At 41.5% G+C, this 17,193-nt stretch overlaps 1 protein-coding gene across 1 annotated transcript in view; it reads left to right on the plus strand.

The window, feature by feature from the left end:
• The window catches only part of MYO9A (myosin IXA), a 361,511-nt gene that overhangs the window by 191,726 nt on the left and 152,592 nt on the right, over positions 1-17,193 (plus strand). Inside the window, exon 9 of the mRNA XM_065412857.1 lies at positions 11,954-12,070. Within this exon, the coding sequence (XP_065268929.1) occupies positions 11,954-12,070 (117 nt within the window). The remainder of the gene's footprint in view (positions 1-11,953; positions 12,071-17,193) is intronic.

Raw genomic sequence — 17,193 nt, forward strand, 5'->3', positions numbered from 1 at the left:
ATGATATCAGTCGACCCTAACAGTCCTCAAGCAGCTGGCCCACAGCACCCCATTCTCTGTGACAGTGACTGCTCTGGTTACAATCTGTCACAGAGACCAGAAGCCCCCCATCCCTAAAATCCTCCCATGTAGTTTTGAAATACCTTTTTCTGATTGCCCAGCTTGGCAAGCACACCTAGTAGTGCTCCCTTATAGTGTGTAACTGCCCAACCAACCATGCCAGCTCCACACACTAAACGTGCTCCTGCCTTGAGTGGACAGGAGGTGTTGGATCTCTTGGGCCTGTGAGAAGAGGCTGTGCAAGCATAGCTATGGAGCAGCCATAGAAATGTGGGCATTTACGAACAGATTGCATGGGGGATGCAGGCAAAGGGATACAACAGGGGCCAACAGCAGTGCTGCATGAAAGTGAAGAAACTTCACCAGGCATGCAACCAGCCCAAGGGTCACGACAATCAATCTGGTTTCAAGCCACAGACCTGCTGCTTTTACCATGGGCTGCATGCCATAGTGGGTGGTGACCCCACCAGCACCCCACTAAATCTGTATTTAATCACCATTATGTAAGTGGTCTGGTTGTTCAGAGGTGCAGGATCACTCCAGCTCCCATTGTAGTCAACCAGTCTGCCCCTTAGGAAATGTTGGTCTTAATTTTTATTAAACCTTACTGAGGTTAAGGAATAGCCCCCAGTACAAGAGCACCCCAATCCCAATTGGGCCCTGTGGGCACTGGCATAATATAAATATTTAGTATTACTAAGGTTCTGTTTGCTTTTCAGTACCCACAATATATAGCCATACTGAGGTCCTGTTGACACTATGCATGGTATCCTGTTGCTCTTTAATCTTCAAAATAAGTAGTTGCATGGATTCCCCCCCCACCCCCACCCCCCCCACACACCTCATTTGTCAAACTTATTTCTCCCATCGTCAGTTGGAAAAACTTCTAGATTCTTTTTTATCTTAAGACTTGACATACAGTAAGCTGTTTCTCATGTATTGAGTTAGTAAACAATATAAGCACTGAAACTAATAGGACTAACAGACTGCACACTTGGGAACTTTTTTCTCCCAGTAGATCATGTGAAAATATCTATAAAAGGTTAGCTGGGCCTCTGCCAAGAAGGCAGGTCATTGAATAAGAGCTCTGAGAATGCTGTTGTTTTAAATGGCATTTCGGCAACAATGATGCTGTTTGAAACGGCACTTGAGGGGGAGAAAACCGAATCAGCAGAATGAAAAGCAATGGTTTCTTTCAGATATGAGGGCGTCCCTCACCGCTCATCTTGCAAAATCATCTGTGTACGGAAGCGTGGTGGCTGATTTTATAAAATGCCATATGCGGCAACAAAGGAGGTCTGAATGTCTGAGAGCAGAACTGAATTGAAAGATTGGACCTTTATTTTATTTAGCGAGAGAATGTATTTAACAACCGTGTTTTCCTCCCATGGCTTTCCTCTTTGGCTTTATTTATGGCCTGGGAGAGAAGTTATATTTAGCAACAGTTCATTTATTTAATTCCCCATTGAGAACCCCCTCCCCCCCCTTCTGACAACAAAGTTACTACATGACCAGGGGGGGTTGGGAGGGGCAGAGCCCGACCCCTGCCGGCCTGAGTGGGGAGAGAAGGGACTGCAGCCTGAGTCCTGCTGCCCCAGGTGGGGGGAAAAGGTGGCCGCAGCCTGAACCCTGTTACCCCGGGTTGGGGTGGGGCTTGGGCTCCAGGTCCCAGCAAGTCTAATGCTGACCCTGGTGACCCCATTAAAATGGAGTCATGACCCACTTTGAGGTCTCAACCCCACAGTTTGAGAACTGGTGCATTCGAGTTATAAGAATGTGTTTAATGTTTAGACTCTATGAAATGCTTGTAAATTGCTGCATGCATTAATCTCACTTATAATATCTGTATCTCTTTGTCGTGGAGTAGATGTACTCTGTCGCAGGATGCTGGGTTGTGGGGAAGCATAGTGGGGGGTTGACCAATCAAATGGCCTAGTAGCTATCGTTGTTACAGCTGCCCCTGCTCTCAGGGCAGCACGGCCTAGCGGTTGGAGCCCTCAGGGCTGTCCTTGGGCAGTCGTGTCCGCCCTATGGTGCCGGCATCCAGCAGTAGGTGCAGGAGTCGTAGGAGGTCCCGGGCCCACCCCTCTCCACTGAGTCCCAACCCAGGCCCCTGTGAAACCAGTAATCCTGGATTCAGGCTCAGTTTCCCATTTCAACCTTCACATTCCCTGGGCCGCTTCCTACCTTTAATTCCTGCTCAGTCAGTTCCCTTGGGGGTAGCGACCTCCCGCTCCTTTCATTCTCCACAGTCAAGGGGAGTTCTAGCTTGGATTCCGCAACTTCAGCCTCCGCAGTCTGGAGCACTCTGGTAGGAACCTGCAGCATACATCTGCTCTCCTCCTCAGCCAGACTGAGCTGGGTTGCTCCCTTTTATATCCTGTTTCCAATTAGAGTATGCCCAGCAGGGGCGAGGGGGCATGACCTCTTCAGCCCACACTGTGTGATCAATCCCAGTGGGCCAGTGCAGGGTAGATACACCCTGTCACACCCATGCTATAAAATAATATTTAAATGTTTGCCCTGAAACTGTAAACCCCCAAAGTCAGGAGAGAAGCATTACGAAGTGTAAAATACTAGTTTGCCACAGCAAGTGTTATCTCCTGACCAACAAAAGGCCCATGGACACCAGACAACCATTGTGGAACATCAGAGGACAATAGACTTTGATTGCTCCCCCCACCACACACCCGTGAAGAGGAGATGTATATGAGAATTTGTCCCATCAGCTTGAACTATGGGGGAAGGGAATAAAAATTGCTGGCAGGAAGAAACTGGATCTCTGTGCTGTTTGGACTTGGAGAGAGCAAGATTTCTAAGGGCTTGGCTACACTTGCGAGTTACAACGTGTTAAAGGAGCCCCGGGTGCACTAGCTCACTACCAGTCCACGCTGGCAAGGCACATGGAGCGCTCTGACTCCACAGCTAGAGTGCTCCTGGTACCCCACCTCGGCGAGTAGAATAACGTTTGATGCGCCCCCCGCTGGAGTGCCCCCGCGTCAGTGTGAACGAGGTGTTCCATTACTGCGCTTTGATCAGCCCCCGGAAACGTCCCATAATCCCCTTAAGTCAAGTTGCCACTCTTGTCATTGTTTTGGATATGCCCTTTGAAAGCTCCGTTTCTGACAGCCGGCATGCTTATCTGCTCCGAGACAAAGCAACCATTACTGTGGAATGCTGTGTATGAGAGAGAGAGAGAGGTGGGGGGGGAGGTCTACTGCTGTCTGAATTTACAAGACAGCATGCTGACATGCTCTCAGTCCCCCCAAAACCCACTCACTCTCCCCCCACATACACACAACACACTCCACTCCACCCCACCCCCCATTTGAAAAGCACATTGCAGCCACTTTCATGCTGGGATAGCTACCACAATGCTCTGCTCTCTGTGGCCGTTGCAAGAGCTGCTAATGTGGGCACGCCAGTGCGCTGGCAGCTGGCAGTGTGGACAGATTACAGCGCTTTCCCTACTGCACTCTACGAAGGCTGGTTTAACTCAAAGCGCTCTACATCTGCAAGTGTAGCCATGCCCTAAGCATAAGCAGGAGATCCCCAGGGCTTGGCCTGGGTTAATCCTAAAGGATTTATAAAGCTTGCATATTACAGCAGCTTATGTTACCTTTTGGAACCAAAGACTGTAACTCATTTGTATGTGTATGTTTGCTTGCTTTAACCTTGTAAAAAACACTTATTTGTTTTTCCTAGTTAATAAATCTTTACTTAATTTTTTATAAGATTAACTACAAGCATTATATTTGGTGTAAGATCTAAGGTACAATTGACCCAGGGTAAGTGACTAGTCCTTTGGGACTGGGAGTAACCAGAATGCTGTTGTAATTTTTGGCGTAAGGGACTACCTGTTACAAAGGCAGGCAAGATAGACTGGAGTACCCAAGGGGACTGTCTGTGGCTGCACGTTTAGGCTGTTATAGTGCCTGAGGAGTTCACACTTGATACATGGGTTGGTGAAGTGTAAATATAGAACTGACAACCAGTTTGGGGTTTGTGTCCTGCTTCTAAACAGCCTGCCCTGAGGTTGGTACTCTTGCTCCTGAGCCACTCCAGGCAGCGTGTCAGTATTGACATCAATGGAGCTCAGTGCAAGGATCTACCGGAGCTCATCTCATTTCAGAGGAAGGGCCAGAATCTGGAAAGTTAAGGGGATATCAGCAGTTGGTGCGATTATAGAAAAGGAAGTCTCAGTTTTGTTTGAGCAAAAGATGCTCATATACAAGTTCAAATACAAGTCACAATGTTACTGTTGACAATTGAGGGAGAATTATATGACAGTATGACAGCACAGGCGAAAGCTCTGAGGTTTAAAAAAAAAAAAAAAAAAGACTTGCTTCCCTAGTCTATTTCTAAAAGTTACTGAATACAGACCAGGAACTTTCTGCGGTACATTCACATGTTCAGAGGTAGATTCATGGAGATGAGACTCTTATGGAAATATGGGAATCCACTTTTTTGGTGTTCAAAGGAGTAAAATTTAAGTGACTAAACTGCTGCATGAAATAGTCTCTCTCTTTGAGTAGATTTACAAAAGGAGAGTTGAAAGGGTGATAAAAACCTGGGTATTTGACTAGGAAGTTATCAGGGATTTAGAGGGGATGTTGTAAGGCTCCTGTAACCTTGCTTCCAAATAGATTTGACTTCTTATAATATTACACATGAAAAGCTATGTTAAAAGAATATGAAGGTTGCAAAGTCAAGCACTCAAAAGTTAGGAAATGTCAGAATTCAGGTTACTTGTGCAGTCTTAATTTGGCCCCGTTCATATATATTGTTAGTCTCTAATTACATGTTTATGTAGTATTTTTCCCCCAGAACCCTTGTCTCATTCAGTGCATATAATGGGTGGTATGAAGTTAATGAACAACTATTCAAAATTTTGTTTTATCCTCATTGATCTATGTGTAGTCTTAGGCCTTATTTACTGATAGTAATAGCAGGTTATCATACTCTGTGTGGACCAGCACTAGAGGATGATGGGACATTGTGCCAGTGGGTTTCACAAATATTTGCTAACAGCAGCGGTGTGGTGAGATTCAGGAATCTTGGGTTCCATTCCAGGCTTTGGAGGGGAGTGTGCACTATTGGGCACAGACTCATCTGCTCATTTTTCCCAAGCTTGAACCCTTATGCTCCCTCCTCTTCAACTTGTCCCTGTCCCAGTCCTATCTCTTCTCTATCTCTGGCTCCTTGCCTCAGTCCCATTCTCCTTGCCTACCAAGTCCTAGTCTTCACTCCTCAGTCATCTCATCCCATTCTCCTTGCCCAGCCAGTCCCAATTCCCTACTGCTGACTTCTTGTCCAGTCTGCATCTCCCCTCCCACCACTGGCTCTCAGTCTACTTCCATGGTGTCCTCATCTAATCTGTTTCCCTCCCCACTGGTTTGTATTTCATCTCCTTGTCCTCCCATTCCCTTTGTCCCACCAGTCCCAGTCTCCACCCCTCCCGCCAGCTTCTTGTCCAATCTGTGTCCCGTCCCCCCAGCCAATTGGATCCCAGTCCCAGCCTCTTCCATTGCCACCAGAACCATCCTCCCTACCCCCCAGCTTTGAGTCTCCTTGCCCAGCCAGTTCCAGTCATCCCCCTCAAACTCCTTGTCACAGTTTCTCTTCTCTTCTGCCACCCACCATTCCCAGTCTTATCAGACTCCTTAGTCCAATCTATTACTTTCCCTCTCCCATGATTTGGCTCCTGTCCTCTCTTCATTCAGATTGAATAGCCACCTACTCTCAGATCCAATGCCTGCCCCAGCCCCAAGCATTTGGGAACAGTCTGTACGGGGATCTCCAACTTCATCTCTGTAGCCATAGGCTGGAGCCATGCTTGGACTCAGTCACTCTGTGGGGATGGCACATGTTGTCTGGTCAGCATTAGGAGCTTTGAGAGGCTTGAGCTTGCTCAGTTAGGACAGAATCTTCTAAGATTTTAGCTGTTAAGCTCTAGCAAGTCTCTACTGAGCATGTGTGAATCACAATTTTTCAGAAGCTTATAACTTGGCCAAATTTGGGTACTTTCTTTCTAGAATGGTGAAGGCACATCCCTCACACAAAGGCCACCCCTCTGTCAAATTTCAAATCCTTGCTCCAAACTATGGCGGTGCTAGAGTATTTCAAAGAACACTAAAGAGTTTAACATGGGAAAACAATGTATTTTTCCCTAGCCTCATTCTCAGAAACACTTGGACTGTTTTGGCTGAAATTTTGAAAAAAACTAAACCAAAAGCCTTCACCCTGAGGCAGACACCTATCATGAAAACTTTGAGGCCAAATGGTTAGTTTGGCAACATTTATAAGCAACTGAAAACAGGGTCTTATCATGGGAAGTGTTGGGCAACCTTAATAAGGAGTACTACCAGCCCTGCCAGGAATAAAAAAAAAAAATTTCTTCACAAAGTTAGTCTTTAAATGCAGAAAACCTATTGATTAAAGCATGTCTCTTTAGCATATGTCATGAATCACTAAATTAAAATATGTTTAATCTACTCTGCTTTTTGAATCAATAAGCAGTTGCTGTGCTTTTTTGATCCCAGAAGGATTGCTTTGGCACCGTATGTACCGTATTATTTTCATTTTACTAATTTATTTTTTTACATAGTTTTCTAAGTGACATTAAATTACACATTTTATGTAGTGATCACATAGCAAGACATCCAAAACAGACAAGAGGATTACAGAAGCTGACTCCATAACATGAAGCAGAACTTTTTTAATGAAACATTCACTGGCAGAGTCAAACAGAATTGCTTGTTTTGGTGGATGCATTAACCCTAAATAAAGAAGCTAGATTAAGAACCCACTCAGAGTCCATTTGTTTTTGTGGAAGTGAGATAGGCAGCTGCAAGCAGAGTTCTTTGGTTTTCTGGTTGTGGGTTTGAGAAAAGTGGCAAAGAGGTATGATGGGTGATGGAGTTAGAGACTGGCAGAAACATCTGTACTCAAGCAACAGGGCTAAAAATCAGTTAAATGAAGGGAAAAGAGAGTACTCGGGCAACAAGCCATGCACAAATAATATCCTCTGCATGTAACATAGAGCCATTGTCATGTAACACACAACCCTACATGCAAGCACCCTCACCGTGTCACATTAGTTCATTATCAAGGTGTATGATGGTTAGAACTTCCATATTGTAAATGTGTTTTTCTTTTAGATAATTAAAACATGCCATTTGCTGTAATATCAAGGCGCTGAATTAATCTAGATGTGAACATTTTCACTCTAGCCATCCTTTGGATATCACAAAGGTGGTTACTTTCTCTAGTCTATGCATGTCAGTAGCAACATTCACTTGCACCACCAATTTAAATGGAATCATGCCGGGGGAAGTTCAGTTATTAATTCAGCTAGAAAAGAATATTGAAATGTGTAATGCCTGTATTCAGAAAGATTGCTTAAGAATGTGGAGTCAATAGGAATTAAGCATATGCTTCAACTTAAGTGTGTATTTTAAATGCTTTACTTCATGGGGAATGACTTACACACTTTGTTAGGTGCTTTCCTGAATAGGAGGCCTATAATTGTAATGAGACAAACCTAAATGTGACACATAACTTGTGTAGCTGAAATGAAGAAATTCTTCTGACTCATTGAACTTTCTTGACTCTGCCATCCTTTGATTATGTCGTTACCCCAATACATAAAGGCTGTGATGAATAGATTAAAAATAATAGACCGACAAAAGGTCATGAATTGTAGTACAGTTTTACTTTTAGTCCTTCTGGATTTCAGAGATCTTGTGGAGTATAACAGAATCTTTCATCTGTCTCCACTGTAGCATACAGTAATGCATTGAGAACATCTGACATTAATAAGTGATAAAGTAAAAAAAAGAAATGGAAACTTGTTCTCCAAGCAAATTCCAAAAATCCTGTAGGCAAATCTTGTTTAATCACACTGCTCAAAGAGTAGCAGCAATCTTTCCTTCTTTTAAATAAAAGCCTCATTATATTATATAGTTTGCTATCTAATTATGGGGAAGAGGGAAAGTTTGTTCTAAATGGCATTACTCTCTTTACATGAACTGAGTGAAATTGAGTGAGGTATTATGGATTAAGACTGATCCCGAAGGCAGTTATGTAAATAAAGAGCCTGATTCATAAAAAATGTGTTAATTTCTATTCTGATACTTTTGAGCCTGTACTGTACCTAAGAGTTAGTGTTTTCTCTCATACTGCAAGCCACTTGAGATTTTCCTGTTAAAAAAACTACTGTGTGATGTACCTATACAGTTCATGACCACCGTTAGTAATCCATCTGGGTTTGTTGTGGTTCTCCCCCTTTTGACACTTGATTCATTTTTCATATACAGTGGGGAAAACTGACATGAAAAGGTGTGTGTGTGTGTGTATGGGAAAACAAAACAATGCTTCTAAAATGGAAGAATTTCCTACCAAAGTTATGAGGCCTAGTAGATTTAACTCAGAGGTTCTCCACTAAGAGGTTGGTTATCCTTCTAAAGACTCACAGGACATATCTTCCATAAAATTTAGAAATAGCTGTAACTTCCGTACTAATGGGCAAATATATGGCCACATCCCATTTTTATGTAAAATATATGCAGTTCTTTCTAATAGACTTGTATGCACGTGTGTGTCAACATACAAAAGTAACCTCTATTCCAAAAATTGGCAGTGAAGCCTGTAAATTGCATCATTTACAACTATTTGTCTTCCCAATACAGAACTTCCTTTACCCATGCATCATTGATGCTCTGTAGGAGGGTGTCCCTCTCTCTGCTTCATCCTCGGCATACTTTAGAAAAGTGTGTAGGAACTCTTCTTCAATCCCTTGCATCTCACAAGGCCCACAGAGGACAAATCAGAAATTTCTGCAAAACCCCAGCCTCCACCTATTTCTGAGAAATATATAGGGCCAAATCTACTCTTATTTACGCTAGTACAAATCTAATGTAACTGCATTGCTGTCAGTGGAGTTACTCTTGATTTAAGACAGCATAATTGAGAACAACATTTGACTGATAAGGAGCAATAAAATTGAAAACTAAATTCTTGTTTCATTTTTCACTAACACATTTTCTGGCATATTTACACGTTTCTGTGCCAGGAGCTTTCTACCAGTTCACTTATAAACCTGTAGATCCCAAGACTCCTAGAAATTCAGGTAGAAAACTTCATGATCTAGGTCCATAAATTACGGTGTTCTATGGTGCCTGGGTCCTAGAGGTTAGCAAAGAGACAGTACTCTTCTATGTGCCTGCTAAGCTGCACAGTAACAGGGCTCATCTTGGGAGAAAAGGCACAGCTTTCTTGTGCCCTTCCTCTACTCCCTTTTCACAGGACTTAGGTAACATGGCTGTGGTGGGGTTACTGCATACTTAACTATGCCATTATTAGGTTTGCCAGGAAGGGAAAAGGTGGGCAAAGAAAGAGGAGTTGTTCTGTGCACCTCATATGGTCTGCAGTAGCAGGAAACTTCACCTTTCACTGTAAAATAGACAAGGCTGAAGTAAGGCTACTCCAGAACAAATCCTTGTAACAGTAAGAAATGTTATATCATCATGGTCACCATATCTGATTTCCTCCATCAGTTTGTCTTGGAAGGGGCATGATACGGTGTAGTTCAGCATTAGTGAATTGGCTTCCAACATTAGCAGATTCAATAAAATGAGGCAGAAGACAGGGTTACCAAAATCTATCTTGAAAACACTTTAATATGTTTAAATATTTCTGAATAATATTTGGAAAATGCATGGCAAAAAAAAAAACTGGTACAAAACTGAATTTTCAGTAGAGTATACACTTTGCTTAGAAAATGTAAAGCTCTGTTTATAGGATTCTTGATAAACTAACTTTTAAATAACTGTTAAACCAATCAGGTTTCGCTTTCATTGCTTGTAATTTTTGTCATACACAAAGTTTTGGAAATGAGCAATCATTTATTTTGACACTGGCAAGTCGTTGTTGTTTTTTTTGCTTTGACATTTTTTAATTTTCTTTTTGCTTATGAGATAGTTGTGGTATGTTGCAATTTAGCAAAAGATAGCCGAGGCAGGGTTAGTTACTTGCGGTATTGTTACTTGCGGTATTGACTCTCACACATTTGTGTGTTTGGGGCCATCCTCAGATTTACCCATTTTGAGTATCTGGAGGTGATGTTCTTGGTTTCATAAATGCCATCTGATGGGTGAGAGAGAGGCCCTGGCTGACTGCAAGTAAGAGTTCACAGTTGGCCCAAGAGCACATGGCTATGGTGAAAGAAGTTGCTATAAAGTACTCAAGGAAAAAACAGGTAGCTTCCATTGAAACAGTGAAAATCCAGTGATCCCACACTGTGATCTTTCTTCTTTTGATTACTGTCTTGGTGAAATGAGGCCACTCTTGTAACGCACCCTGGCTGGAGTTGGGTTGAGTGAAGGTGAGTTTTTATCCTTGCAAACTTTTGGACATAGATCTCTATGTAGAGAACAGGAGGAAGGTAGGAAGGATGACACAGGCAAACAGTAAATTCTTTGAATAACTTTTCTCTCCTATCTGTTAAATTGAGACAGAACTTTCATTGCCTGCTTGAAAAGAAATATATCCAATTTATGCTCAGTGCTGTATTCTGAAAGTTCACTCAGTGTGAACCATTGCAGTGCTGTGTATAATAGCTAGCAATTACAGTTATAGTTTAAGGCTTTTGATTAAAATGGGTGTTTCTGAATCTCCTGTTGATGTGAGAGACTATCTCCATCACCAGAAGAGCTTGATATTCATTCTTACTTGCACCATAGCTAAAAACAGCTCTGAGTTAATGCCACAGTCACCAATCGCTTCATAACATTTAAAGTAATTAACATATACAGCAGCCTTTGAATAAATGGCAAGGTAATAATTCAAGCCAGGGAATTGTAAACTGAGGGCCAAAATAGCTTCAGCAGGTTGTTAATGTCAGTAGGACCTCAAAGTGTGAATTATCGACTCCTTTCCTGCCCAGTACCTAAGTATCTGTTTCAGAGAGCATATGTTTTTGGAAAAAACAAACTACATATTGATATCTTAGTTCTTTCTTGCTTTTTAACCATTGTCAGTCAAGTGAAATCTCTTGCGACACGGATGAAAGAACATCCCGACTTGGATGGTATTTCTAAAGAAGTATTATTCTTTATTCTGTGATGGCTGTTTGAAGAGCAGTAAACCTGCATATGGCTATGTCTACTCTGCAGGCCAATGTTGGTAGCATGTAGAGTATGTATAACTAGATGCCGCAGTGAAAAGCAAGCAGTGTCCACACTGGTTCCCCGCTGCTGGAGTCTCTCCCAGTGGTGGGGAAAGGCTCCAGCAGCAGGGAGGCAGCGGGATGCTACATGGCTAAAAATAGCAATGCAGATAGGGGAGGCAATGCTTGGGCTGTAGAGAGCCATATAGGGTATATACCTGGGTAGATACTCAGAGGCTTCAGGCATGTCTTTACTCACCTAAGCAATACCTCCCCATCTATGCTGTTTATAGCTGTGCTAGCAATGCTAACCGTGTATGTACTTTGCACACCACCACAAGAAGTATGCAGTGTAGATGGATCTTATAAGTGTGATTTGCAATTCCCGGCATTGGAGCCAGCAGGTTTTAGGTATTCAGGAAGCTGAGTGATTCCATCAAGGCTCAGATCTCATCTGTCTCATTTATTGTATTCTTTGAGCTGATCTCCTGTATCATCCACCAGAGTAAAACCAGCCAAATTCAGGGGGCATAGTTCAGGCTTGGTTGAATAGACTGGTAATGAAGACAAATCACGAAGTGCTTCAGGAGCAGTGGAGCACATAGTGAAGATAAGTTTTCTCTAAAATAAAGATGGATGTTGAACACACAACTTCTTTATTATTATGTAAACCAGTTTTAATGCAGGTAATTAATTATTTCTAATCATTATTTTCATTTTTTCTAGGCTGTGACTGTGCGGAATTCCATGGCTAAATCATTGTACAGCGCCTTGTTTGATTGGATAGTTTTTCGAATTAATCATGCACTTTTGAATACAAAGGATGTGGAGGAAAGCACCAAGGTAACATCTGGATTCTCCTGCCAGCTTGTCAGGCTGAAAACTTCCTCTTGTAAAATCTATAACTACAGGGTAAAACATTACCCAAACAATTGATGGCAAATTGTCTGGCAAAGGAAGTAAAATTTTCCTTGCACAGCATTACTGTTAACATTTCAAGAATGAGCACATAATTTTGTTTTTTTTAAAGTGATGTTTTGTGAGTCGGGGGCAGATCTTAACGTGTCATGAATTGTGTCGAGAATTTTAGGCCTTGAAGTGACTTGTGATAGGGAGAGGTTTTGTATTGGACACAAAAAGACATGTGCCCCTGAAAAGGAATGCCAATCTCCATGCATTTAAAAGGGTGCTGCAGAATGATAGCACCCTATATTGTTGAGAAGGAAATCAAAAGAGGCTAGATATGTGAATACTATGGGGTTGCTCTACTTTGATTTAAAGAACAGTACATAAATATTTTCTTCTGCCCTAAAGAGGCCCGGACTCTTGAATATTTATTGAAAGCTAAGGGTGTGGGTGGGTGTATTTTTAACTATATTTATTTATTTATTTATTTTTATTTATTTAGGAAGTTTAAACATTTTTACAGATCTTTGCCATGTAAATATTAGAGACAATACAATAATCATTACAATGGTGAGCTTGTGTTTAGAGAAACATTATACAGTAATACAATCAGAGCTCTCTTTAACAGAATGTTACCATGTTAGAGTGAAAACAATGAGGAGTCCTTGTGGCACCTTAGACTAACAAATTTATTTGGGCATAAGCTTTCATGGGCTAGAACCCACTTCATCAGATGCATGAAGTGAAAAATACAGGAGCAGGTATAAATACATGAAAGGATGGGGGTTGCTTTACCAAGTGTGAGGTCAGTCTAACGAGATAAATCAATTAACATCAGGATACCAAGGGAGGAAAAATAACTTTTGAAGTGGTAAGAGAGTGGCCCATTACAGACAGTTGACAAGAAAGTGTGAGTAACAGTAGGGATAAATTAGTATTGGGGAAATTAAGTTTAGGTTTTGTAATGACACAACCACTCCCAGTCTTTATTCAGGCCTAATCTGATGGTGTCCAGTTTGCAAATTAATTCCAGTTCTGCAGCTTCACGTTGGAGTCTGTTTTTGAAGTTTTTTTGTTGAAGAATTGCCACTTTTAGGTCTGTTATTGAGTGACCAGGGAGACTGAAGTGTTCTCCTACTGGTTTTTGAATGTTATGATTCCTGATGTCAGATTTGTGTCCATTTATTCTTTTGCATAGAGAATGTCCGGTATCAATTTGCAAACTTAATTTCTCCAATACTAATTTATCCCTACTGTTACTCACACCTTCTTGTCAACTGTCTGTAATGGGCTACTCTCTTACCACTTCAAAAGTTATTTTTCCTCCCTTGGTATCCTGCTGTTAATTGATTTATCTTGTTAGATTGACCTCACACTTGGTAAAGCAACCCCCATCCTTTCATGTATTTATACCTGCTCCTGTATTTTTCACTTCATGCATCTGATGAAGTGGGTTCTAGCCCACGAAAGCCTATGCCCAAATAAATGTGCTAGTCTCTAAGGTGCCACAAGGACTCCTCGTTGTTTTTGCTGATACAGACTAACACGGCCGCCACTCTGAAACATGTTAGAGTGAGCATCTTTAACCATGACATTGTCATTTCTAATGATCTTATTAAATCAAGTGAAATCTCTGATTACAAATTTAACAAACCAGTCATATCAATTGAACGTTAATACACCTCTACCCTGATATAACGCTGTACTCGGGAGCCAAAAAAATCTTACTGCGTTATAGGTGAAACCGCATTATATCGAACTTGCTTTGATCCGCTGGAGTGCGCAGCCCCGCCCCTCAGGAGCGCTGCTTTACTGCGTTATATCCAAATTTGTGTTATATCGGGTCGCGTTATATCGGGGTTGAGATGTATTCAAAAAAATTGGACAGGATGCAAGTGTGTGTCTGCATGCACATGTGTGTGTAAATAATATATATATATATATATATATATATATATATATATATATATATATATATATATATATATATATATGCACACACTCGGCTAGTCCAATTCCCTTGGCTTTTATGTTTTTGGCACAGGCCAGCAGAAATTCTCGGTCATATGTCTTAGCTGACACCGTGGATGCCAAAGAATGATTGTTTAGCTATGTGCTAACATTGCGTTTGAATTATCCTACTGTACAATTGGTTGAAATTACAGAACTTAACATATGTCTGACCCATTATTTTACTGCATAGAAATGCTTGTAATTTATATAGGAAAATAATTATGGTCTGTGTGCACAAATCTTTCTGTTTTTTTGTAAAAATGCGTGTTTAATATGTGGTGATGACTGTGTTGGCACACAAGTTTGTTAAAATGGATAACATACTATGTTTCTTCTGGCTGCTCTCTCACTTTGGTATTTTACTGTAAATTTTATCTTCTGTACAATTTCCAAGGGTCTGAAAGCTTTTCTCGGGGCTGTCTGAAGAGGGAATTTATGTATTTGGAGAGCATATAAATTTGCTTTATTGTCAAGGGAATGGATATCTAAAATATTAACCAGATTAATTCACTACTTCTTTTAAAAGTAAGTTTTAAAACACTAGCTGTTCTTCAATATCTGTATGCATACTTGGGCTAGAACATTATTACTTCTCTTACTGAACCTAGCTAGAATACTGTAAAAGAATTACCTGTTTGTTTATGGCAGCACATCAGGATGAAGAATAGAAATACATAAAAATAAGTTGATACATAACACTTTTCAACTTGAAAGCATTTTCCAAACCTTTATTTATTAAGGTTCACTTTCACAACTCCCCAGAGAGGTAAGTAGAACTATGTATTATATCCATTTTATGAGTAGTGGAACTGAAGCACAGAGCTTAAGGCCTTGTCTTCACAGGGAAGTTAGCGCAAAATAGCTAGAAGGCTCTCAAAGGGCTTGTCTACATGGCAAGCCAGGATGTGAATGTATAGCACACCAGCTTGCTGCACAGCAATGTCCTGTGTGGACCCTGCTACAGCTCAATGCAAGTCCCAGAGTAGAGGAGGTGCCCTCAAGTATGTTCTTACCCCATGTTAGCTAACTTGGATTAAAACAGCAATGAAGACATGGCAGCTCGGCTTTTAACTTTAGTTAAAGCCTATATGGCTACTGGGTTGAACTGAAGCTGATAACCCAAATTAAAAGCCGAGTTGCTGTGTTAGCTAACCCGAATTAAGACCACACCTTTGTTTGCAATGTAGACATATACCCTAGGCTTCCATCCCTCTCTCACCTACCTGCTCACGTCTCTGCCTAACTGTCCTGAAAATCCAACTTCTCACTGGGCTACAAAGACCTGAACATCCACCTCGGCTAGGATTGGGCCTGTTGTGTTGCTGTGGTAGTTGGAGATTTGGAGTGCCTCATGCTGGAGGCTGCAGAAGGAAGCAATCACCTAGTTAGAAGTACAGCTTTAGTGTAGCATGAAATAAGGACAAAAATACTGCTTTACTCACACTGCCATATGAAGACACATGCAGCTACCAGTAGGGAACAAAATGTTCTGGGATATTACTGAAATCAGGGCAAAACCCCAGTTTCAGTGAAACCAGCTGGGCAATCCCTATAAACCAAAACTTCTGGTCAACCTAATCAGAGTCCTTCTAAAATTCCCTGCAGTTTTTTACCACTGGGTGTCTAATTTATGGTATTTGAAACAAAAACAAACCCTATGGATAAGCTGTGTAGTTTTGTTGGTTAGAAAAGCTACACCTTCATTCCCTGTGCTAGACGTCATTTGCTGGTATCTCCCATCGTCTGGCCTGAGTCCGCAGACCAGTGAAGAGGGGAAGAGAAGAGAATATTCATATCCTAATGATATGAATAGGTTTATACTGTATATTGCACTGGCTTCTTTTTTGGACCTTCTCAGTCACTAGTATCAAATATACAATCTTTGCCCCTCCGATGCTTTTCAAATCCCATATTGGAAGGACTTAGATCAGACCCTTGATCCATTTTTAGTAAATGTACAATGAATTTTTCTGTACAAAAAAAAAAAAAAAAAAAGTAGGGTTTGGCTTCTCTTGCTTGCTGGCAGTTAGAATTTGTAGTTTGCCCTGACCTGAGTCTTGAGTTGCTGTAAGCTCTGTCCTTGTTCTGTAGCAGTTCTGCTTTTTATCAGTTTTTGTGTGAGTCACTTGGTCTTATTGTGTATTCCTCATTTCCTGTGTTCCTGCTTCTATACCTTTTAGCTGTTTTACCATTGCTGATACGATTATCACCTTTTTTGTTCTGCAAGTCTCAGATCTGTCTTTTATTAATGAGGTCATAGATTTTCCTTCTGGTATCAACTGATGGAATGGATAAGACGGAGTCTGTCTGGGCAATAATTACACTGGGTAAAAGAACTACTAGAGCCTCCCCCGGGATAGTGCTTGGGGTGTGCTATAGACCGCCAGAATCTAGCCTGGATGCGGACAGAGAACTATTTAATGTTTTTAGGGAAGTAAAAACTAATAAGAGCTGTGTAATCATGGGGGACTTTAACTTCCCAGATATAGATTGGGGAACAAATGCTAGTAACAATAATAGGGCTCAGATGTTCCTAGACGTGCTAGCAGATGAATTCCTTCATCAAGTACTAACTGAACCGACGAGGGGGGATGCCATTTTAGATTTGGTGCTGGTGAGTAGTGAGGACCTCGTTGAGGAAATGGTTGTAGGGGACAACCTTGGCTCGAATGACCATGAGCTAATTCAGTTTAAACTAAATGGAAGGATTAACAGAATTAAAACTGTGACTAAGGTTTACGATTTCAAAAAGGCCAACTTTAATAAATTAAGGCAACTACTTAGGGAAGTGGATTGGGCTAACATACTTAGGGATCTAAAGGCAGATGGCGCCTGGGATTATTTCAAGTTGAAGTTGCACGAGCTGTCCGAGGCCTGTATCCCGAGAAAGGGAAAACGGTTAGTAGGCAGGAAATTTAGACCTAGCTGGATGAGCGAGCGTCTCAAAGGGGCGATTAAGAAAAAACATAAAGCGTACAAAGAATGGAAGAGGGGAGGGATCAGCAAGGAAACCTACCTTATTGAGGTCAGAGCATGTAGAGATGCAG

Source organism: Emys orbicularis, chromosome 10 (assembly GCF_028017835.1).
Source record: "Emys orbicularis isolate rEmyOrb1 chromosome 10, rEmyOrb1.hap1, whole genome shotgun sequence".
Taxonomy (NCBI): Eukaryota; Metazoa; Chordata; order Testudines; family Emydidae; genus Emys; species Emys orbicularis.